The following is a 25,358-nucleotide window of genomic DNA, read 5'->3' as shown; positions in this document are numbered from 1 at the left end:
TTACTTGAGCTGAATTTTTATGGAAATCAAAGATTCCAAGTGTCACAGGAGGAGGGGGAAGGCATTTGAAATATAGGGAACAGCCAGTGCAAAGGCATGGTATTATGAGATGACGGATCTTGGGTGAGCATTAACAAGAATTTCAGTTTAACTGGACAGCAGAGTCTAAAAGGTGATACAATATATTAGGCTGGAAATGCAGGTTGGAGACAGGCTTTGAAGGGCTTTAGAAGCCAAAAGGAAGAGCTTATATTAACCCTAGAAGAAATAGTGAGTAACTGGAATTTGAGCAAGAGTGAGTCAGATTTGCACTTAAGAAATATCATTTTGCCAACTATATGAAAAATGGACAGAAGAGGGGAGAAATTTGAGACAAGAAGTCCAGGTAAAAAGTGATGAAGGCCTGGACTAATGAAATTAATTACACTTGTAGTGGAAATTGATCATTTCATTCAGAATAGTGTCACTAAGGGATCTTCAAGCTATTGAAATGTTCAAAAAATTAATTCCATCTGAAAAAGTCTAGAAAAAAAAGATATAAAGAGGAGCATTTCAAAGAACTTTATATTCATACTCAGCATAAATTATGACTATAACAATCAATACTGAAGAGTAATTAGGAACAGAGCTGATGTTTCATAAGTATTGACTGAGAAATCTAATCCTGAGTTCATGGTATTTCAGCAAGAATTATGATAGAGCTAAAATGACAAACAGCAAGATTCAAGAAGACCTAGGTCCAAGTCCTGACTCTGGCATGACTCTGGGCAAATCATATAACCCCTCAATGTCCAAGGCAACTATCTAACACTAAAAGTTAGAGAAGAGTTGCTGATGTGCATCACTGGAGAGTTTCTATGGTGAAAGTTCTCTACATAGATGAAATCAGAGTTCAACTCTCTAAGATAAGATTTGAGGAGATAGAACAGGATAACAGAGCTAGGAGTAATCTGGGTGAACAAGCCCTAGAGTGGACTATATTTTCAATAAGGCTCAGCAAACAAGGAAATTAAGGCTCAGGAAGATTTTTTTAAATTTGTTTTAAAATCCACAGTCCTATATGCAGTTATAAGCAGGAGAAAAAAACAGATAAAACTCAGGTCTCCTAGCTCCCAGTCCAGCACTCTTTCCACTACACCATTTGGTTTCAGCTTATCACTTCCCAAATCTACATCCTCTAAACAAAAGCCTTACCATTACCATTTCCAACACATACACAAACAGCAATTTAAGTTGTACTGTACAGTACTGTGATAATAGCACCAACTCACAAAGAATCGCCTGATCAAATATGTCTTACACAGACCACCTTTCCTCTGAAAAGACTCTCAATTCCTTGAAGAAGCAAAGGAAAGGCTGGAACCCAGGAAGCAGAATCCTGGACAATGGAATGCCTCTCCTTATAATTAATTCCTCTTTATCCTCTGGTAAAAGGAACAAATCTTGATGGCTAGTAGTTGATGTCCTTAACCTAGTCTCTAATGAGGATTACTAGAACTAACGATTGATTCAAGATAAAAATACTGATCAAGCTAAAATCTACATAGCTAATCACTAGTATATACCACTAATATATACCATTAAAAATTCATGAGCATATACTTTAGTGGGGATTAGATAATACCTGATAGTAAACTCTGTACTTTCCTATAGCTAAAAGTTCAAGCAATAAATAGTTCACAAAGGGCTGGGCCTTTGCAAGACCAATAGAAGGCAAGAAGATAGTTTTATGTCTTAAGACCAGAACTATTCAAAAATTTTACATCAAAACAAAGAATTTCCTAATAACTAAGGTTGTCCCAAATAAACTGACTCAAGAAAGAGGTATATTGTTACAAACAGAATTTAAGGAGTCCTAAGTATAACCCAGATTGTTATAAGTCAGGTCAAGCAACAACTGTCAATGCCAGAAACAAGGAAAAGGCAAATGGAAGGGAGAGGCTAGATAAATACTTGTTGAAATGCATATGGACCACGGATTTATAGCTAGGAGAGAACTTGGAAGTATTCTAAGGAAATGGACATAGAAAGGTTAGGCTACTTACTTGCCCATGGTCACTTAAGTATTAAGCAGCAGAGCTAATATGTGAACCTATGTCCTAAAATCCAATATACTTTCCACTGTAACACAGCTGCTGCAAATGCAGCTACAAAGGATTTAGGTATGGATTGGATTACATGACCTCAGATATCCTTTGTACTCTGGTATCTATGATTCCATAAAATAGATTTTTAGGAAAGGATCCAATAATTGTAAAGGAAGTAAGAAGATGTTTGTTCTCAGTGACTGGTTCAGGATGGAAGAGAAAGTCTATCTTTATTTGTATTAATATTTGGGAAAATTATAAGAGGGAGATTATCTTGGCATAAAGGTACAATGAATAAAAATCTCTAAGTGCTTTCAGTTTACAAAAAGCCTTCACATAAATATTTCATTTGACAATACATAATTATATTCATATGTTACATAAAAGTTTATATATAATTTTCCTTACTCCCCTGAGAGGTAAACAGACTGGTATAATTTTTCTCATCTTTTTTATAAGGCAGAGTTCTTAAGCTAGAGTCTATGAATCCCCAAAACATGTGAGGATAGAGTTCAGGGGGACTGTATTGTAATCCTTTAATTACAAAGGTTTCCGTTGTGATCTTATGCATTTTATTTTATTCTTTAAAAAGCATCATTTTTAGAAGGGTTCACAGGCTTCACCAGAATGTCAAAGAATGATATAGGTTAAGAATCCCTGAGAGAAGAAAACTTAGGCTCATAAAGATGAAAGAGTTCTTCTCTCTCTTATGTGAAATATTATTGATGATCCCAACCTACATTCAATTTTCTTCTCTTCTCAATTTCTATAGTACTTGGGCTATATCACACAGTTTATTATCAGGCAGCATAGTATTTTATTTTCTAATTATTTTATCTATGTAAATTTTATTTACCTAACAATTATAAGAACCTTAGGTTTTATATTTTATATGTTCTACAAGGCACTTAACATAGTGCCAAACTTATTGATGGATTTCCCATGCAAAATGTCACATTTTTTTCTGATGAAGAATAACAATACAGTAATTATTCCAATATTAAGTGGTATTCTGGTTCAGTTTTTTTTTTTTTTTTAGTCTTTTCCATTTTAAAGCACATTCATCAAAAAAAAAAGCCATAGCAAATTACTTTTCTTCTGTTCATCTACTTTTCCTCTCCAATCTTGACCCAACTCATTTGCATTATTCTCATTTCCCATCAAAGTCAATGTTTAAGTTTGGCTGGTGACACTCAAAGGAGAAAAGATGATGATCCTAAAACGAGTTTACAAAGTGTTTCTGATCTAACGGTCATGGTGGGTAGGATTTCTATTTGTTATCAGTAATCTAGAAAAACTAAGTTTTTATCTAAATCAAGTGTTTAGATCACTTTTGTAATAAAAATTAATCAAATCACCTTGAAACTACCAATAAGAAATCTCTCAACTATTCTTTTCAAAAACAGCTGACAAATACATAATACAACCTAGTCAATGCCTTAAGTGTAAGGAGAAAAATCTTGATTTAGTACATACATAAAATAAGCTATTTTAAAGAGGAAATAATCATTTAAGTGAGCTTCTAAAAGGAATAATTTGCCTCCTGAATTTTAAAAATGTGGAATGGTTACTTAGTTCACCATTCTTGAAAACATGCACATTAAAAAACCCACCCATTCAAATCAACTCATCATAGATTGTAAGTTTCAGGTTTTTACCAGTCAACAAATATGCTAAGATCTCGGTTAACTTTAACCACATACTTCTAGAAAGCGTAGCCTGGGCTAGCTGCATCTACTTCTCTCTCCATGATCTTATAACCAGGCTTTGGTCTCTGTTATTCTACTAAAATAATCTCCAACTAAGGTCAAGGTCAGTAATGCCTTGTTAAGCACTAAATTCTTTAATCTCCCTGACCTTGCTGAACTAGACACCAGCCACCAACCTCTTTCTTCATATACTTTCTTTCCATTGCTGACACAATACTAGAGCATATACTATGTTGGTTCACCCATTACTTTACTTCTCATTCCGTCTCCTGTGCTGTATGTACCTTTCGTTTCCTACTTCCAATTGTGGACATACCCAGGATCTGTCTTCTGCCCTCTTGTCTTCTTTCTCCCTAAGTGATCTCATTTACTATGACAGTTTCAATTATCAATATTACACTGATAACTTCCCAAATCTACATTTCCAGCTGACCTCTTTCAAAAGTTCCAATCTTAAATTCAACTGCCTGTTTGACAATTCCACCCAGACGATCTCTCAAACACAATAGGTCTAAAATCATTCTCTTCTTCTCTTCCAAACTGTCTTCCTGACTGCCTTCTTTCTGCTAAAGAAAACATCAATGAAACAATTTATATAAACTTTCAAGTAATATTATTATTCTCTGAGTCACTCAAATTCAAAACATCATGGTCATCTTTGACTCCTTTCCTTTTCACACACATCCAATTTACCTCCCAGTCCCGACAAATTTTCCATCTGCAATGTATCACTTCTCATTCTCAATGGTATTACTCTAATTTGGATTTTTATTAACACATGTAGATTACCACAATAACCTTATAAATGAGACAATTTCACTCACTGGAGGGTGAGGATGAGAATGGTTTTTCTGCCTCTGTTATATTCTTTCTTCAATTCACTGGCCAGAAAAATTCTAAAGCATAACTTTGATCCTATAAACTACCCTACTAGAAATTTTCAAAAGTTTCCAAATGTCCACCACAGGACAAATTTCTAAGACAACCATTCAAATCCTTCCACAATATGACCAGCCACAGAGAAATGTCTAAGTACATAGCTTGTCTTTTTCTCAATATTAACCACGACCTGAAATGCTCTCCTTTCCCCATCTTGACCTTTTAAAATCCCACCTAGTCTTTAAAGGGTGCAGCTGAGAGACTTTATAAAGGCTTTTCACTAATTAGCCATTGGTCCAAGCTTTCACACCCTATAGCACAGAGCCAGAAAACACACACACACACACACACGCACGCACGCACACACGCAAACATGCAAAAATACATCTAATATACATCTACCACCATCCGCTACCAGCAGCAGCATACCAAGTGGTGACACTTCACAAAAATACTCCAAAACACCAAACTCTACTTCTCACACAGGCAGATTAAATCTGCTCATGTTCTAATGCTTAAATTCTGCCAAAAATATTAATCCATTTTTAGTTTTCCTAGTTTCCTATCCCATTTACCCAGTCTCTCAGCCTTAAGTATAAATGACATCCCTATGTCTTCTCTCAGAAGCTCATTCTGCACAGCAGAAGGAAAGGAGCCTCAAAGTCCTAAGAATGCAGCAACAAAGTAGATGACAAGGCCTAAGGGTCCTTAGGTAGCTAAGTATGTCAGATACCAATGCCAGGGGACCAGAGGGCATAAAAGCATGGTAGATGATAAGTTCATAGGAGCCAGAGTCCTCCATATTACTGGAAAGAATAGATCAGCTCATTTAAATCCTGTGAATAGTCAAGTAGAAAAGGGGAAGTACAACCTCTGTGGTGGCAGTCCTAGAAAGGATCTGGGATGACTTGGGGCTGGGAAAGGGGGTGAAAGAAAAAGGAAAGGAAAGAAAGAAGGGCACCAAACTATTCTAGATTTTTCTGTTTCTATAACCACTTTTTTTCTATTTAGCTAACTCATGCAGTAGTGCACTCACTAAAGAGGGCAATCCTCAAGGCTTCATCCTCATACTCCCTTCTCTTAACTCATTAAGCTTTCTTTCCTTGACAATTCCATTCACTACAATGGAATCAAATACCGCCCTTCTAAGCAGATGACTACCAAATCTACATCTCCAATCTGGACCTTTCCTTCTGAGATGAGGAGAACCATATTTGCAATACATTTCTATTTAGATGTATCACTAACACCTCAAGCTCAATGTATCCAAAACCAAACTTACTTCTCTCCCTAAACCTGCTCCTCCCTTCTGAATACTATTGCTTATGAATTACCAACATTCATCCAGTCTCCCATGTTGATAACCTTTTGACTATTACTGAAACATTCTTTTCCATCACCTCTCATAATTAATCTGTTATCAATTCCTTTCAAATTCATGAACATCTCTTAGACCCATCCTCAGTTTTCTACTCTCATCCCCACCACTATGATAGAGACCCTCAATACCATCTGACTAGACCACTGTAGCAGAATCCTAATCCTGCTTGTTTTTTGCCCCTTCTTAGTTCAGCCCATCATACCACAGCCAGAATACTCTTTTGAATTCCTAAATATGGCCATATCACTCCACTATTTGAAAATCTTCAAAGTTTTCCTATTAATTTCTAAATAAAGTTCAAACACCTTGGCAATGCAATAGAGATTCCGTAATTTGGCACTAATTGACGTTTTCAGCTTTCTTCATATTACTTCTCTCCATATACTCTACACTCTAATCTAGTCTTTGCCCCTTAAATAGTCTCTATACTCTCCCACTTATTACTTCTGCTCATGCTTTTCATTACCCTTAGAAGGTCTTCCCTTGCCCTTCTAAGTTCATATTCATTATTTAAAGTTCAGCTCAAATGGCATCTCTTCCATGGAGCTTTCCCAGATTTTCCAAATCATTAAAGCCCTTCATTTTCAGACTTTACATAGTACCTTGTTTAAAAACTCCTTAATTAACTTCATATATAATGTTATATATTACAGTTACACAAACGACTATAAACCTTTAACGGCTGGAACAGCTTTACGTATCTCCCACATTCTGTATAGAGCAGGTAGTTAAACATTTGTTGAGTGAATAAACCTTCATGGATCCTTCCCTGATCATCCTAGCAAAAAATATTCTCTCTCCTCTAAATTCATATAGGCCTTTATTTTTACCTCTTATTATTTATCACCTATTGCCTTGTCTTCTGTGTACATATCCTACCTTGTATACAAAACTATAAGCTCTTTTGCAATAGGTTCAATATCTTAGACATCCTTCTTCCTTCACAGCCTTAGCCCATCATGCCTACCGAGCATAGTGTCTTGTATGTAAGAGATACTGGGTACCCATTTGTAAATTTAATAAATAGTGATATACTTAGACTATCACTTTTAAATACACAAGAATTCCTTATTCTCTTTTCCAAAAATAAGAATGTGTTTTACCTTTTCAGCTGAAATGGGTTTTGAAGGCTTTTCTGGCTCCCTCTCTTTCTTTTTCTCTTCTTTTTTTTTCTCCTTTTCTTTCTGAAAAAAGAGAGTTTGATTATAATCAAATTATCAAAATAAAACACACAGTCAGAAATAGTCAATGTTTCAACCTGTTTTCCTTAACTAGAGGGGGGTAATTTGGGAGTGGGAATTGGAAGAGGTGGCAGGTCACATGGAAATGAGAATGATGGAAAAAATTTAAAAAGAAAAAGCACCAATAAACTATCAATCTAAAACAAATCAGCATTATTTTCACAAAAACATACTTCACATTTTAAGAATTTTGCTCTGAATCACTAATGTCCACGTAAATACTAATAGTTAAGAAAGGGAAATAGGCAAGATGTACTGTGAAAAGAAGTACCTTGGTTTGAATTTTTTCACAAACTAGCTATAAAATTTTGTTCAAATTATTTACCACCTTTGAGTTTCATTTTTTCCATTTGCAAAATATGGGTCATATAATATAGGTATTACTCTTATGTGAACTGTTAGCAGGAAAGCATTTTGTAATTGCAAAGTGATACAAAAACAAGCTGTTATGATTATACAAGATAGCTAGATGGCACAACAGGTAGAGTGCTGGGCTTGGAGTCAAAAAGACTCCTTTTCCTGAATTCAAATGTGGCCTCAGATACTTAGTAGCTGTGTGACCCTGGGCAAGTCACTTAACCCTATTTGTCTCAGTTTCCTCATCAGTAAAATGAAGTGGTGAAAGAAATGGCAAACCACTCTGGTATCTTTCCCAAAGGGGTCACAAAGAGTAGGATACAACTGAAAAATGACTAAACAATAAAAATGATTGTACATGCTTAGATGATTCTCTAAATCAAAAAAGCAACGGAATATTTAAGCAACAGACATTAATATTATTAAAGTATTTCTACTCAATGGGCTCTCTCTCTCTACATATATATATGTATGTATGTATGTATGTATGTATGTATGTATGTATGTATATGAGATACAAAGCAAAGACTCGTATCTCCTACCAAAAAGCAAAAGAAAAGAGTAAGTCAGATTTATCTATGTTTTATTTGGCAAATGATTTCCCTAATTCCTTAAAAATTCTTAGGCTGAACTGTACTACTTACTAAAAGCAATTAATGTAATGTTTTGTCCTCTTTTTTTAAAGGGAAAGAAATTAAATTAACAATCAGAACAAGTATGGATTTAGCAAGAATGAGAGATATAAATATAGCAAAGAAAAAATTCACTAATTTTATATTGGAGGAAATAAAACTATCTAACTTGTGCTTCAGAATAATGCTCTTTTAAAAATATATCATAACCATAATACAATAGCAAATGGTTACAATAGCAAATAAAACCTGCACATTCTCAACTATGCTCCAAAATTTCCTCTGTAGGCTACCTATTTGAAACCTCCTACAGTACATGTATATATGTGTGCATATGCATATATATATATATACACACACACACACACACACACACACACACACACACACATATTCCCAAACGAAGCAATATTATAAATGATTCTTAGGTTCCCAAATTAACTCAGAAATCTATATAATCCAAAATGTCACTGAACTGTAGTACTAATGTAATGACTCTAAATTTTGGGTTCAGAGATAATGAGGCAGAATATTTCAGAAGCAGCTCTCCAGTTTGTTTTTAGCACACTATCAAGACATGGATAATATGCATATCTTCCACTGCTCCTCTCTCAAGATTGGTATACGTCCAATACCCTTATGCTAATTTAGGCCGACAACTGTAGCACCCTAGGCTACGCCTATGGTATAGGTCCTATCCTATCCTATAAAATGCTCAATGGTTCAAAATGAAAGTAGAATAAGAGCAAACATACATCCCACTTGATGCCCTCCAGCTTATCAATGCCCTTCCTGAAATGGGGAGACCAGCAATGAATACACTGCTTTAGATGTGATCAGACAAGGGCAGGGGAGAGAAGAACACTGGACGGGTCCTAGACATGATGACCTTTAATGCAGGCTAAGAGAACATTCCCTTTGTTTTTGTAGCCATTTATCACCCATGTGCCTACAGTAAAAATAAAAATTGTAACTGAGATTTCACTGATATAGGGAAACTCCAGGCAAGGAAAAAGCCTCCACTAAGGCTGGGTGGCAACTTCTCTGCAGCTTATAGTCTTAAGAGTTATCTAGAGCAGAGGTATCAAACATGCAGTTTGCTGCCTTGAAGACAGGCCGGAACTGGATTAAAATGTAATTGAGAAATATTTACCAAAATAAATAAAAATACAATAAAACACAGATAGTATGTGAGTTTCTTAGTATGTGGCCTGTACGGATCCTTATTTGCAGTTTAATGACCTCCATTTCTGTGAGATTGACACCACTGTTCTAGAGTACTGAGAGGTGAGCGACTTGTTCAGTCATTTTCAAGTCTCGCCCTACCCTTCATGACCCCATTTAAAGAAGGTCAGTGACTTGCCCAGACACATATAAGCAAAGTATCAGAAGCAACACTTGAACATGAGCGTTCCTGGCTTCAAGGCTGGCTCTCTATCCATATTATTATTACTGTCATCATCATCATTATTATCAATAAACAATTTCATTACTATGTGTCAGGCACTATACTAAGAGCTTTACAATTATTATCTCATTTGATTTTCATAAAAACCCCATTTACAGGTGGGGAAACTGAGGCAAACAGTCCGGCGTCACATATCTAGTGAGTGAATGAGACTGGATTATACAATGGTGCCTCTGCATTTCCCCTGATTTACCAGTTCGAAGAGGAACTAATGACTTGCAATTGACAGCCTCAAGTTTATCATATAAACTACTCTCTAGTCACATCTCCCCACTTCTGAAGCAGTCTTTTTTTTTTTTAACCCAAAAGTAAGAATTTATATTTATTGATATTAAATTGTATTTTATTCAGATTAGGACCATTCTACAATAAAGCTCTTTTAGAAATTGTATATATGAATCAGTAAGTATTTATTAAGTACTTTCTATGTGCCTGGGACATAAATACAACGAAGTAATTCCTACTCATCAGAATTTTATATACTAACATTTATGCCAGGATTACCTGAACAGCTATTTCAAAACATTTAACTTCAAAAAAGATTATAGATCATAAGTTGCAACCAGTCCATCAAAACTTAATCTAGAAAATTTATCCAGTCCATACTACTAAAACTCTTTACTGAAAGCAAAAGTAATATTTCTCATTCCATCCTGTATTTTTAGTTTTAACATTTATATATATTTAACTCCCATAATGTACATTACTGTAACATTTTAAATTTGACCCGGCCGCACTTCCTTGATGATAAAATAAAGATATTTTAACATCTCTGTCCAATATTTATAGATATGAAACCTTTAAAAGAAAATTAAAAGACAGCTAGTCCACAGAACGCACTAAAAACAGATAAACTCAGCAGTAATTATATGGAAATATCTAAAAAAAAATTGATTAGAGGTAAGTACACAAAACAATAATTTTTTTAAAAGTATGGAGTAAGACTCTGACTCTATAGGTATACACGGAGATGCAGTCCAGAAAATAGAAATATGATGCACTTTAAATTTTGGGAACTCAGAAAAATATAATCAAACATGTTTTATCTTACCCAAATTATGGCACACAATAAAAGAGGGGAGGAGGGCAGACTTAAAGTAGGTGTTCTAAAATGCAATCTGCTTTTTACAAAACTAGATACCTCCAATTTGTTTTTCTCAGCAGCAGCTTGCAGAGGAGAGGATACCAAAGGCTGAAGAACATCAGAGGAGGAAATCTGTATACAGCAGATGAAAAGGATAAAAAGGAGAGCAAAGAAAGTGATCAGAAGTGACAGAAAAAGCAAAGAAATGCAATTTCATGTATTTCTAAGAAACAGAAACACTTCAAGTCTAGTTAGCAGTAGAAGAACAAAGCAACAAAGAAAAAAGCATAAAATTAGTCTTTAATATTTTCCTGGTGGCATTTCTAAAAGTAAAAGGATCTATCAAATAAGAGAGCATGATTTATAATGAAATTCACTGGCATATAATTAAAAAGGTATTTGGATAATATTACACTACAAATGAGAAAAATAATTAGGTTTCTTTCATTGTTCAGTTTTAACCAACCCAACTATTAAAATATTAATGTTCTGAAGTATGAAGGCACATCATCCCATGTGGCAGGACAGAGAATATAGTTTTTGTTTTTATTCATGGTAACATTTTTAAGAATGAGAAGTAAAAAAAAGATCTGGAATGGTAAAAGATTTAATTTTAATTTTAATCAACTATTTAAAAGAACAGGGAAAAAATACAGAAAAAGTGGGTTAATATAAAATAACATCTGAGGAGTCGACAGCCAGACTTATTATAAAGCAATTTATATACCTTCTTCTCTGATATCCGCGTGTACAACCACTATTTTCAGTGCCATACTCACTGAATTACCCGAAGGCATTATGAGACAGTTATATACGCAACAGAGGCAATTTACACATGAAAATGGGTTTCATCTAAAAGCATTTTCACACATCTTCCCACCCAATTTCTACATGCGTAGTTGATCACTTTAATGGAAGCATTATCTTCCTGCTCTCTTTACTGCCAAAATGTAACTGAAATACGTTTACAAAATGTGTAGTAGATCTTCAGAGCCATAAAACTGACATCTCTATGCTGCCCTATCATATCAATAGTGCCTACAAGGAATTTTTAAAAATAAATGGTGCTATTATAGATAGGTCATTATGTAGTGTCAAAATAACATTACTTAAATGACAAGTACTCAGCCAATCCTCCAGTTATTATGTTAGCTTTGACATTAATTCTGAAACCATAACTAAAGACAATAGACTTTAGAAGGTCTTTTTATTCCCTGTAGATTACCGTATATTTATATGAGAACAAATCTTAATGGCCTTGTTTTGATCATCCAAACTGGTTATATGATGTCTACTAAAAGAAATTTAGGAAATTAGGAAAAATACGAAACAACAAACTTTGGACCTTGCACAGGAAAATCAAACTATGCTTGAAACTATAATTTCAATTGACAGTAGTTTATCCTAACCAGGATTTCATTCTTACCATTTTACATACAAAGTATATTAGAACTGGAAGGATATGTAATGAAATCATCTAAGAGATCAATCTGTCCTTTTTTACTAAAGCCTCCCATAGCTATGGCATATATGTAATCAAGAGTCAGCATGGTAAAGTAGAAAGAAAGAGTTATAAGAGATCTGAATTGCAATTCTGCCTCTGACAATTAATTACCAGTTGTGTTACTATAGGTTTTACTTTTCTATAAAATGGAATAATAACACTTACTCCAATAAGAAACAACTGAGATAATGTCATGCAATGTTTTGTAAACCTTAAATTACTATAAAATACCAGCTATTGTTATTGTATTATTGATGAGACTGATCTAGAAACTAAGCATAACTTCCATAGTAGAGAGGTAGGAAAAGTTATATAAAAGTCTACTGACCCACAGACAAATATGAATCACATAAAAACAAAACACAATTTAATTTCAGTGCAATTTTTCTGTTTTTGTTTGCAAAATAAATGAAATATAAAATTTTCCTTTCAGCATCTTTTCAGTTTTAAAACAAGCAAACTAAAAATTTATGCAATAAATCTAAGTAACAAAACAAAATGTTAGTTCTACATCACGTGTAGTTAAGAAAAAGACAAACCTGGGAGAGGTTAAAAAGGTCTAGAAACCAACAACTAAACATGAAAGGAAGGAAAAATAGAAGATTAGAGATGGAAAAGTACAGGGGAATAGAGAAACAAGAGGAAAAAAGTCTATGAGGAGAAGGGGAGAAAATGGAAAGGATTTGGCAGGGTGTGGAAAAGATGAGGAGTAAAGCATAGAAAGAAGCTCAAGGTCACCAAGTATTCCTATTTTTTAAAAGTGTATGAGAATTGCAATAGTTCTGAAACTCCTTTCTGCAGTGTGAAATCTGTCAACTTTTCCTTTTAAATTTATATTCCAGGCTTGAATTTCAAATTCTAAAATAGATGTTTTGTTAATTCCTTGTTTTTAAAATAATCTAGATCTCCCTCTGTGTTTCTTTCCATCCTTCCTCTCAGAGAACCATCCCTTATAACCAAGAATTTAAATGTTCGACCTTTTTACAGAATTCTAAAAGTTCTACTCTTGAGGAAAGGTATGAGGTTAGAGCTAAGAGCTATTCTGGAACATCAGTGGTGTCAGTCAATTATCAGTTACGACTGATAGTCCCCATAATCATAGACTATAAGACTACCCTGTAATGAGAAACATATGTATAGATTTTTTTATTTTTAATTACATCTAGGATGGCCTGAAGATTATACTTGGAAAAAGCATTAATTTTATCTATCCACTAGAAGACTTTTTTTTGGTAACCCCAATTCCCATCATCAAATGCCTAGGAGTATCCTAATGAGGATATTATATTGCAGGGGTGGAAATAAACAAATGAATGAAAACACCCTTCAGGGGAAAAAAATTCAAGTTAACAGAAACAGAAACTTGGAACTGTTATCATTTTAGTGATAACAGGCTTTTATCAACAAATTTAGCAAATATTTATTAAACAGCTACCATGTATAAATCATTATTAGCATCAAGGAGATAGGAATACAAAACTCAGACAACCAGGTCATCTGTGTCCTCATGGAACATACAATATTATTAGTAGAGTAGTTAAGATCTATAAACAATTAATGTAACTCAAATTCAAATATGCTGAGAGAATGAGAAAGGTTCAAATAAAGTAATACGAAAATTTAGAGAGTTGGGCTGCAGGATCTCCCAGAGTCAAGCCTCGAGGAATGCCACTCAGTGACAACACCTTATCACTAAAAAAATAACACTATTAGCCACAGACAGATTAACACTGTGTGTCATATAGCATTTACCTCCCTTAAACAATTAATCAAAACACTTTTTCATAGCCAGTCCTTACTATAATGCTTCCAATTCATTAGATCCACAATATCATAAGTGGTTATTAAAAAAAATGCGTTTAAGGGATCATAACAAAATCACATACCTGAAACTTCCCCATGATCACCATGCCATGACTTCTCCATTCATTTCCAGTCTCACTACCATCCTTACTGTCTGCCAAAGGGAAAACTGGACTTCATACCTGGATCCACCCAAGGCAAGCTTCTACCTTATCTTGCCTGGATTCAGGCCTCCACAGCTTTTTCTCCCATTCCTCCACCTCCTTCAGATCCCCTTTAGGTAGAGTCTTTCTCCATCAGAAGCAGGAACAGTCTTGTTCCTTGTATTTGTACCCTAGTACTTGGGACATAGAAAATATTTAATAAATGTCATTTTTCTATCTGACTGGCTATTAATCTATTTATCACTGAAAAAAGACTTTAGAGGTCTGTAATTCTATTAAAAGGTTGAACTGATGGGTAGCTAGGTGGCACAGTTGATAAAGCACCGGCTCTTGAGTGAAGAGGACCTGAAATTAAATCTGGCCTCAAATACTTACTAGCTGTGTGACCCTGGGCAAGTCACTTAATCCTGACTGCACCAAAAAAATAAATAAAGTTGAACTGAATCAACAACTCTGGAGTAGCTTTGAGATTTCCTGTACTTCTATCAAACTGGGAGAGCAACATAGTGCACCTGTACCAGCGCACTGCAGTTTGAAGTTATTCTGCAATTGTGTACAGAAAGGGGCTGGCAAAGCTGTGAGGAGCCTGGTCAAACATAGAAAGACCAGACTCACGGCTGGGCTTTTTTTCAATACTAAGTTATCCATTTGACTATGATTGTCTGTCATAATAAAATAAATTGTCAAAATAAAATAAATGTTACAAAGTATCTAATCACTTTTTCACCCCCTAAGTTTCTTTATTTTCAAGAACACTAAATAACCTCTGCCAATAATGACCTGATTAAAATCAATTCTCAACTGTCCTAGTAATAATCTGTTAAAAATGTTAGATTTTCAGGTAAATGAATACAATGGTATGTGATCCTATTGTCATTGTCCTAAAAGAAGTATGTCTCATACTTGCGTTAATTTTATTAGAAGTTTAAAAATAAAGCGATATTTTTCTTTGAATAACTATCTTTAAGGGGGGAATGTCTTACTGCATATTATAATAAAATAAACATTTACAATCACAAAACTTTAATGATACTCAATGAAAAGTCAATTGATTTTAAAAATGATTTCTTGTGAAATGAAAGGAACAGAATGCCATGGACAGCCAACTAAAATGAATATTCAAATATATAGTTGAGAAAATTTGTTTTCAAGAGTTAAGAGGAAATGTAAAAGGAATTTTAAGCAAATAATATGTGTAAATCTTTGAAATGGTGATAGCATATGCTCATCAGTTCAGGCTTTATTTCATCCCTATGGTTTTCATGCTCTCCTTCACAATGAAGAAAATAAAGGAGGGTAAATTTTCTATGGAATTTACCTAGTTTATTCATTTATTCTTCCCACAAATATTTGTTGCCTGCCATCTATACACTGGGTATTATTAACACCCTATGGGAAATAGGAAGAGAAACAAAAATTCACAGGACCCTTCTACTCTATAAAGTTTCTGCCTTGTCCCCTCTCATTCTCTCCTCCCCTTTTCTCCCAAGCTTGTAGAAACTTTCTCCACCAAGGCACCACATTTGCCCTGTTCAGTCACTACCATAAAGAGATGTAAAAAGCCCAGAGATCATAGCTCAATGACACTCAGCATCAATAACAAGTCAGGCCTAATAGAGGGGGAAACAGTCATTAATAGTATTTTCCAGTCTCACATTCTGCACAAATTACAAATAAAAGAGGAATTTACAATCTATTCTACCCAGTTGCCAAAGTGGGAAAGTGCCAAAGCACATGAAAATTCCTGCTCAGTAAATTCTAGCTGGTTCCCTATATCTATAAAGTTCTATTTCTTCATTTGCCCCTTAAAATCCTTCACAACTAGGATCTAATCTACCTTCCTAAACATATTAAACATTATTTCCCTTCACATACTCCATGCAGCTAGCCAAACTAATTTTCCTCCATAAGTGAAGCCCCCATACCACTTTCTCTATGAAGTCTACCCTGATTCTTTTGAGTAGTGCCTTCTCTTTAAAATTATCTTGTAGTTTAGTTTATACATTTCATATACATTTATAAATGTAAGCTCCCTGAAGGCAGAGATGATTTCATTTTTGTCTTACTATTCCCAACACCTAACTCAGGGCCTAACACACAGCAAGCATTTTAAAATTGCTTGCTGATTGATTGATCTGAATGGTAAACTTCTTTAGATGCTCCCATTTGGAGATGACATTATGCTGATTGAACTGAGTTCTGGATTAACACAGGATAGCCATTCAATGAGATACATGGTTATTCAAGAGAAATCACCTTAGTAATCCACACAAGAAAAATGAAGTTGATGAAGAATAAAAATTAACCATATAATGACATGCACTCGGTATACAAACCTTAGATAGACTTAGCAGATGGATAATGAACTGGGCCAAGAATTGAATAGAAAGAGAAGAAGTGGCTATACTGCATTTTCAACAATGCCAAATTACAATATGCCCTCCCACTGATCCATTTTTTAAAAACAAACTTTCTCCCTACGCTGCTATATTAGTAAGAATATCATATAGAAGAGTGGTATAGCCACTCAAACAGAAAGAGATCCCTACAAGGTGCATATCTATTTAGAAAGTTACAAATTATCATTATTTATGTTGCACTGTATTTTTATTAATTTTATTAAACATTTTGCAATTCCATTTTAATCTGGTTCCAGTTGACCTTGGAATTTTGCAGTCCACAGAGCACTCTAGGAGTCTGACATCTCTGGTAGAAAAACACAATTTTAGAAGAATAAAAATTGCAGATAATCAGAAGTTCAATGAAAAGACTGATGGTTAAAATTCTCATTTAAAATGCAATAAAACAGTTTTAGCTTTATTTCTCAGAATCTCAGAATTGGAAGGGACCTAAAAGAGGGCTATCTCTAGCAGTTAATAAAAAAGTCTATTTCACTTCTGGTCAGTTTTTAGTATGAAGTTCATGCTAAGACCCATCTGAAATCTTCCTCTTTGTACCTTGTACCTTTATATTCAATATAGTTACTGGATGTATATTCTCTAGCCCTAGCAAACAGAAAGACAAGCAAGCATTCTCTTGTAATGTATGATATATTTTTTTTATCATCTCAAACTAGGAGTACCCTTAAGTAGCAGCTGAGCCTGTTAAAAACTCCCAGAAAGAATAGCTTGGTATCAACTATACTAAAAGTAAAGTTATTATGTTTGGCAGACATTCTCCAACATTTAAATGAACAATATCAAACAACATATCAATGCATTTGGCCACTTGGAGGAACATTTAGAGCTAAATACTTCCTGATAGGCCCTTCTGAATCCAGTTCTACTCAAAATCTGATATTCCACATGAGCAATAATGAGACTATTTTATGATCAAGACAGCCAACTTGGTAACACCTGCCCTTAACATTTTTCAAGCCAAAATAGCCTCTTCTATGTTTTATATTCCAGAACTCTAAGGTCTCAATAGTATTTGTCCAGGTGCTTGAGCCAATTTAAAGCTGTAAGGGAGGTGGGGGTGAGGGTAGAATTGGCCTAACTTAAAGGCATCTCCAGATAAAAGTTACATGGTCTTATCCAGATCAAAATAAAAATTAGGCACCTGAATTTTAACATAGCAATCTCACTTCTTCCTTCCAGAAGTCTAGTGTCTAAAGCATATGATTTAAAACCGCCTACTATATATTAGGCACTGTGCTATTCCCTAAGGATAAAAGAAACAAAGGACAATCACTGCCCTTAAGAAGTACAGTCTAATTAGGGAGATACACTTTTATTTATGCTATGTACAGTATGTTTTTTTTTATTTTTATGTATTTTTATTTATGCTATACACAGCATAAATTGGAAGCCAATAAGATAGGGAAGCTACTAGAATTAAGAGTGCCTGGGAAAGACTTCCTGTAGAAGATGGGATTTTAGCTGAAACTTCAAGGAAGCTGGAGAAACCAAGAGGCAGAGGGTAAGCATGCCAGGCATGGAAACAACCAGAGAAAACCAAGAAAAGGAGAATCTTGTTTATGAAACAGCAAAGAGGTCAGTTTCACTAATCAAAGAGTACATGGAAGGGAGTAAAGTGTAAGAAGTCTGAAAAGGGAGAGGGCTAGGTCATAACAATCAATAAACATCCTACTCAAGACAAACCTATTTCTCCTGGAAGTAAAATTTCAAAGCAAAAATCCTATCCCTTTCATTCATTCAATCAGAATTTACTGAATACCTCTTCCACACAAAGAACTTCTGGAGACCAACAGGAAAAAATATAGTACCTTTCCTTGTGGAAATGACATTTGGTTCTGCTTGATGATCTAATGTCCCAGCTCCCCTTTCCAGTTCCCCTAGCCTACTATCTTAACTCGTCCTTCACAAAATTCCCAACCATTTGAATAGTTGTCATTACCACTACAGGTTTTTAATTAAAGTCAGAAGTTATGGATTTAAATTATTATTATAACACCAGACCACTGTCTAACAAAGTATTGTGCTTCTGAAATCATGGTACAAAAGAGAGGGTTACTGCATCTGGAGTCAGAGAAAACTGATTCAATTCCTGTCTCTGCCTGTATGGCTTTAGGCAAGTTACTTTAACTTCTTTAAGTCTCAGTTTCCCCATCTGTGAAATGAAGGGACTGTACTAAATGACCTTGGAGATCCTATTATTCCACTAGACTCTCCTATTAGCACTCTGAGGAGCGTTATATACCTTTTCTCTTCTTTCATAATGCACTGTCTTCACTGGGGTAAATGAATCACTGGAGACAAGGGTCAATCCACTAAGAATCAAAGTCCCTCTACTGAACCCTAAGCTTGGATTAAGGTAAGGCATCAATATTACACAAATTATTCTTGAAAACTGAGAAAGTAAACGCACTACCATATTTCACTCGAGACAAATACAGCTCTAACATCTATGCTAGAACTACAGGCCAATGTCAACAATGAATACTGATTCAGGTAAGGACTGGAAAAATTGGTAAAACTACGTCACGAGTTAAATTTAACAAACAGGCAAACTGAGGCAATTATCTGAGGGTGATAACAGCTTATTAATAGGGCACCAAACCTATTAATAAAGGGATCTGTGCACACGGCCATTTGTATCAAAAGACACAAAAAAGGATAGAGGGCTGACAAGATGTATCTTAGACTTCCCCTGGCAAAAAGCAAGGCAATCCCAATTGGTGGATATTTTAAATGAGGCAATGGGTCCATCCTTTTATTTCTGATGGGAGGTGGGAAGGGGGGAGTTAGGACTAATCTCCAAGTGAAAGGATTAATCTGAAGCTCTGGAAAGTAGGCAGACCTTTAGATGTGTCTGATTAGTCCTCTCTGGAGCTTAAAAAATACCTGCTGTACTTCATATGTGGGCTTCCCCACAGAATGTAAGTTCCTTGGGGATAACAGTTCATTCATTTTGTTTTTGTAACCCTGGAGCTTACAGCACAGTGCCTGGCACAGGATGAGACTATAATAATTGCTTATTGATTGACTCAATGATTAAAAATTGCATTAATTTAGCAGCTCCATCAAAATACACTTACACAAATTTACACTCAAATACTCACTGAAAATAATTTTAAATAGCTAACCTCTAAAAGCTTACTTTTCCCTTGACCTTTTACCACTTGTCCACACAACCACCTACTTTAAAAAAAAAAACAAACCTCTGTACTAGTAAATTCAGATTATATTGAAATGATAAAGCAAATACAATTTGCTAAAACAATAAAATGAAGCTAAATTTCTAACTGAACTTCTGAAATACTTCTGGCCCTTTAGTTTCTTTGAATCTCTCTTTTTATTGCAAAAACATACTGAGAATATAGGACTCCCAAACCTAGGACAAAGAAGGCCCTGAATATAGTTGCTGGCCTACGTTACTTGAATTGTACTTTCTCCTCACTTTCAAAACAATGATTTCAGAAGCAAAGGATTATTGTGAACTTCAAGTGTGACAGGCTATAGAGGCTGTAAGGGCCCCGGTTTGGCATTTAATATTTTTTATTGGAGTTTGGTGATGCCACTATTGCTATAAGGCAAAAGCTGCCCCTATGAATAATGGCAGCTTTAGCCATAAACTATAGTGTTTATGTGGATTTGGGGAAAAGTCTTTTGATTCCATATATGCCTCAGGTGATTGAGTTTCTAGTTATCCTTCAAGTACTCTCTAAAAACAGTACAATAAGAATCCTCTATCTGTCATTTTTATGTAGTATTAGTGCCATTCCACAGTCACTCAAAGTATTCTATAAATATCATGCCACCAGTCATCTTTGCAACACATCTATAAAGCAGGTAATAGCTTAGATTTACATATAAAATACCAATACATTAGCTTTGTTTCTTTTTAAATAATTTAGAAGATCTGGATTTTGGTCACAGTAGAGTATTTGACCCTAAATATACACCTAATATCACTGGGTACAGTTTTCTTATCTTTAAATGGGAATATATCTGCTTTACCTCCAAAAGAATGTGACTTTAAAATGAAACAGTAGAAGAAAATATGAATAATAGATACAATTGGAAAAGTTAGAAGAAAAGAGCATATGCGACTGTCCAAAGAAGAATTAACCACAAGTTATTATAATGATAATAATGAGGGTAAGGATGAGGATGACTTATAAAGCAGCATTCCTATTGATAGGTAGTGCTTTTATTACTTTTAGAAAGGATTAAATTAAGTCTGAGAAAGGTTAAGTGACTTGATCAATCAATTAGAATTTATTAGGAGACTTTATTACGTACCAAGCATTGCGCTAGGTGCTGTGGTTACAAAGAATAAAAAATGAAACATTAATTGCGCTTTCATAAATCTTACATTGTATTAGAACTTTACACTTTGATGATTAAGATTACATAGTTATTAAGGGCAACAGTCTAGGATCTGAATCCAGGTCTCCTGCCTCCAAATAAAGACTCTATTATACAAGGACTCTCAAGAAGGATAGGTAGACATGGTCCTAACCATGCCTGAGGGAAGAATAATCCAGGGAAGGGAAGAGACCAAGGCTAATGCTGTAATTTAAATATTGTGCTTTATTTTTTAACTTCAATCTTGAATATTTTGAGGAAAATAGAAGAGGTATATTTTTAAATAATCTTTTGAATAAAATAATAGAGGAAAAATTTAAAGACTAATAAAAAACTGTTAAGCCCAAGAAGGACAAATCCTTCATTTGTTCTGGCCTACCACACATACAAAACTGCATCCACAACACACAATGAAGGCAATTCCACAAGAAACGTCATATTTAATTTTAAGATATTCACATAATCAAAATTCTTTTGGGTTTTTAGAAAGTAAAACAATGGTTTATCAGCACTGCTAAATGAAATGGTTTCATAAACCACTTAAGGCAAGGCATGCACTCATGAACTATATTAATTTTTGAACCCTCTTCCATACTGAGAACAATATTAGTCTTTGTTACATATTTTCCCACTATACCATCCTAAATGGAGATCTTTCCAAAAATTATAGAGCATTTTATCTGACAACTGAATGTCCATAGCTGTAATTCACAATAATTTAAAATGTATTCTTTTCAAAGCATAATATCCACTTCCTACATTGCCACATTTTAAAAAATAAACAAACGTATTTGACTATAAAAATTATAATGCACTATGTTATATTTCATGATATTCATATGGCACTAAAATTACTAATAATGGTAGTGTTTACTACAAGATTAAGGTGGGAAAAGAATGATTTTAATTAAAAGTTAATTTGATTTGCATACAATTTCTTGGTAAAATGCTAAAAAATACACATAGTTTAAGACAGTAATAGCAAACATATGTAATCAAGGAATATGGAAATATTGTTTCAGAAAAATTACAAATATCTCATTTCATGGAATAATTAATTTTTCTTGTCAACATTCTTAATACTTGGTATAATTGTCAAGCCTTCACTCCTTAAAAATAAAAAAAAACCTGAATAGGGGATAACATCCTTTCAAATACCAACTACAGTAATTCAATTTAACAATCCAACATAAGCAAATAACTGCCTTAGGTGAGTTAGAAAGATTGTGGAAAAGAATCCTGTCTGCCCCAGAGGCTGGAAAAGGTGAACAAAAAAACCCAGACAGATGTAAAGGCTGGGACATTCTATTAAAAGGGGAAGAAAAGAGCAGTCTCCCAGCTACTCCCTAAGAGGCCCTTCTGGGTACACTGAGACAGAGATGTGAGGCAGATGAAAAGCAGGACCAAGAAAATGGAAAATAGCCCCTTGGGTCTTTAGTCTGGCAGTCTGACACTGGGCAGGGATGTGATAGTAAATGCTTAACAACTCCAGGCAAAGAAATATTGCACAAAACATACTTTTTAGTTTAATCTGCATGATTAACATTTTTTCATCACTTGAATCTAGACAACCAATAAAATAATAAACCAAACCATGATGTGTCTTGTTTGCTTATTTCCAACATGCAAATGAACAAATGAAGTTTTGATTCAGTCAAAGGTCTGCACTTGAGGACCTAGAGAGTCATATGTGGCCTCGAGGCCACAGGTTCCCCACCCCTGCTATAGATGATTAAGTCTGTCAATCATGTAAAATACAAATTAAAAGGGTAGGCACTCTAACTTACAGAAACCCTAATCATCTACAATATACTCTAAAACAAATATTCTAAAGCATATAGCTTTCACAAAGCCCACTGTACTCATAGACAGAGAACTAATCAATCCTAAAACTTAAGATTTAGGGCTAAAATAGATCTTAGAAAACACCTTGTTCAAAACCCTTATTTTATAGCTGAGGAAACTGAGGTTCAAAGAGGATTTGACTTGAGGTCTCACAAGTAACAGACAGAGCTGGGACTGGAATCTATCTCCTCTTATTTCAAATCCAATACTGTTTCTACTACTTTCTGTGGGAGGGATGGATGGATGGGCAGACAGTTATAGAGGTAATGCTGAGTTCTCAAAGGCAATACCAGAGGACCGTATATTATATCAAGTTCTACCAAGATGGAAACGTGATAGCCAGTTCTCTGAGGACAAATCTGGCTGAGGCTGGCAAGGTTCATCACTATGTTGTTCTCTGGGTTATGGATTTATCAACCACTACACCTCTTGAAAACCATTTACTAAATTGTAGCAGTAGAACCACTTAAGTCATGATTTCCTGTAGTCATCAAGAAATAGATAAATTATATAAATCTGAAAGTGTGTGACATTTTAGAGTGAATTATTGGAGAGACTTTGAACAATCAATTTCCATCAAAAATAGTTAAGACACAGAAATGTTGGTAGTTGAAATAATAAATCAGGCAACTAAAAAAATCACTGATGTGGAACACTTAGATCCCTGGTGAAGTCACATAAAATAATAGATGCTCACATTTGCATAGGACTTTTAGTTTTGTAAAATAATTTACATAAATCATGCCATTTCATCCTCACAACGACCCTGTGAGCTTGTTCAGCTCAGTTGTTTTTTAGTCATGTTCAACTCTTTAGGACACCATTTGGGGTTTTCTTGACAAAGATACTGGATCGGTGTGCCATTTCCATCTCTGGTTCCTTTTACAGATAAGGAAATGAGGCAAATGGAGTTAAAGAACTTTCCCAGGGTCACACAGCTACTAAGTGCCTAAGGGTAGATTTGAACTAAGGAAGACGAATCTTCCTGATTCCCAGGACTCTATCTGCCGGGATACCTAACTGCCCAGCCCCTGTGAGCTTGGTACAGTTGTATCCCCATTTTGTGGATTAAGAAATTGGAACTCAGAGAGGTTAAAAGACTTGCTCAGAACCACACAGTTAATAAGTATCAGAGGCAAGACTTAAACTTGGATCTTATTCACTCTAAGTCCAGCACTTTATCCACTATACCATGCTGCCTTGGTATATATAATAAATTTCAATGCAAAAGGCAAATCGCTCAAAATGTGATTAAGGATAAATTAAAGCATAACAATATATTTAATGATTTATTTTCATCAGAAATTAGTGAAAAGAATTTGAACCATTAAAACTATTTCTGCAGATATAAAAAGAATGCATTTTGTCCTCTAGATTAATTAATTCTAAATTATAGTATAACCAAGAAAATTTAAAAAGTAAAAAAATCTAGTTTTTCTTTTCAATTCTATAAAGGTAAAGAGTTATTACAAAGCTGCAAAATACTCTATTTTAAGCTTTTCTCACTAACCTATCTCCCTCCCCCACCCAAATTATTTTATATTTATTTTGTAAGTATTTCTTTTTTATTTATATATATAAAATGTTGTCATTCCCCACCCCCCCAATCAAATGTAAGGTTCTTGAAGGCAGGAATTGTTTCATTTTTTTCTTCATAACCCTCTTTCCACAGCACAGTGCCTGGTACATAGAATGTATTTAATACTTGCTCAATGAAAGTATGAATAAATTTAAAGGCTGTATGCCTTTGAATGGACTTTCTTCTCTCTCTTTCTCCATGAGCTTTGTTTTGGTTATCTCGTCTGCCACCATAGATTCAATGACTACTGAATATTATTATTATTACTATGCATACATATATGACTCTCAAAGTTACTTATCGTATCCTACTTTCTCTCCTAAACTCCAGGACAATTAAACTACATGAACATCTAGCAAACATCACAATCTTAACATAACCTGAACTGAATAAAGTTTCTGTCCTAAATCCACACCTCCATTTCTACTTCTTTCAGGAACTCAAATTTGTAACCTTGGCCTCCTTGTTACTTCTACTCTTTCTCTCCCTCTCCATTTCCCACATCCACTCGACTTCCAAATCTTGACATTTCTTCATTCATTCATTTCTCCCAGGCAGCTCCTTCTCTCCACAATGCAATAACCCTAGTTCTAGATGTGTACTGCTCTAACAGCTTCCTTTACTAACTGGTCTCCATATCCGCAGTCTCTTCCCTCTTCAATCCATCCTTTATCTTGCTCTTCCTGAAGATAAAAGTTCTATTACCAATACGATAAAATACAAACTTTCTGAGCTTGACTTTTTAGGACCTCCACAATCTAGCACTAACCTAGTTTATTTTACATCATCCATCTTCACATACTGCATGTTCCATTTTAACTGGACTCCTAGCTGTTCTGCTCTTACATGCTA

General features: G+C 34.7%; 1 protein-coding gene across 10 annotated transcripts in view; it reads right to left on the bottom strand.

Annotated features, from left to right (window-relative positions):
- SMAP1 (small ArfGAP 1) overlaps window positions 1–25,358 on the bottom strand; it is a 326,484-nt gene that overhangs the window by 86,186 nt on the left and 214,940 nt on the right. For 7 of the 10 annotated variants that reach the window (XM_072642575.1, XM_072642582.1, XM_072642583.1 and 4 more), the window contains 2 exons: window positions 10,896–10,970; window positions 7,160–7,240 (listed from right to left, as the gene is read on the bottom strand). In XM_072642575.1, coding sequence (XP_072498676.1) covers window positions 7,160–7,240; window positions 10,896–10,970 — 156 coding nt within the window. The remainder of the gene's footprint in view (window positions 1–7,159; window positions 7,241–10,895; window positions 10,971–25,358) is intronic. The other 3 variants (XM_072642576.1, XM_072642581.1, XM_072642580.1) reach the window with 1 other exon arrangement.

The sequence above is a fragment of the Notamacropus eugenii genome, chromosome 2 (assembly GCF_028372415.1).
Source record: "Notamacropus eugenii isolate mMacEug1 chromosome 2, mMacEug1.pri_v2, whole genome shotgun sequence".
NCBI lineage: Eukaryota > Metazoa > Chordata > Mammalia > Diprotodontia > Macropodidae > Notamacropus > Notamacropus eugenii.
This window is presented reverse-complemented; position numbering and strand designations above follow the sequence as displayed.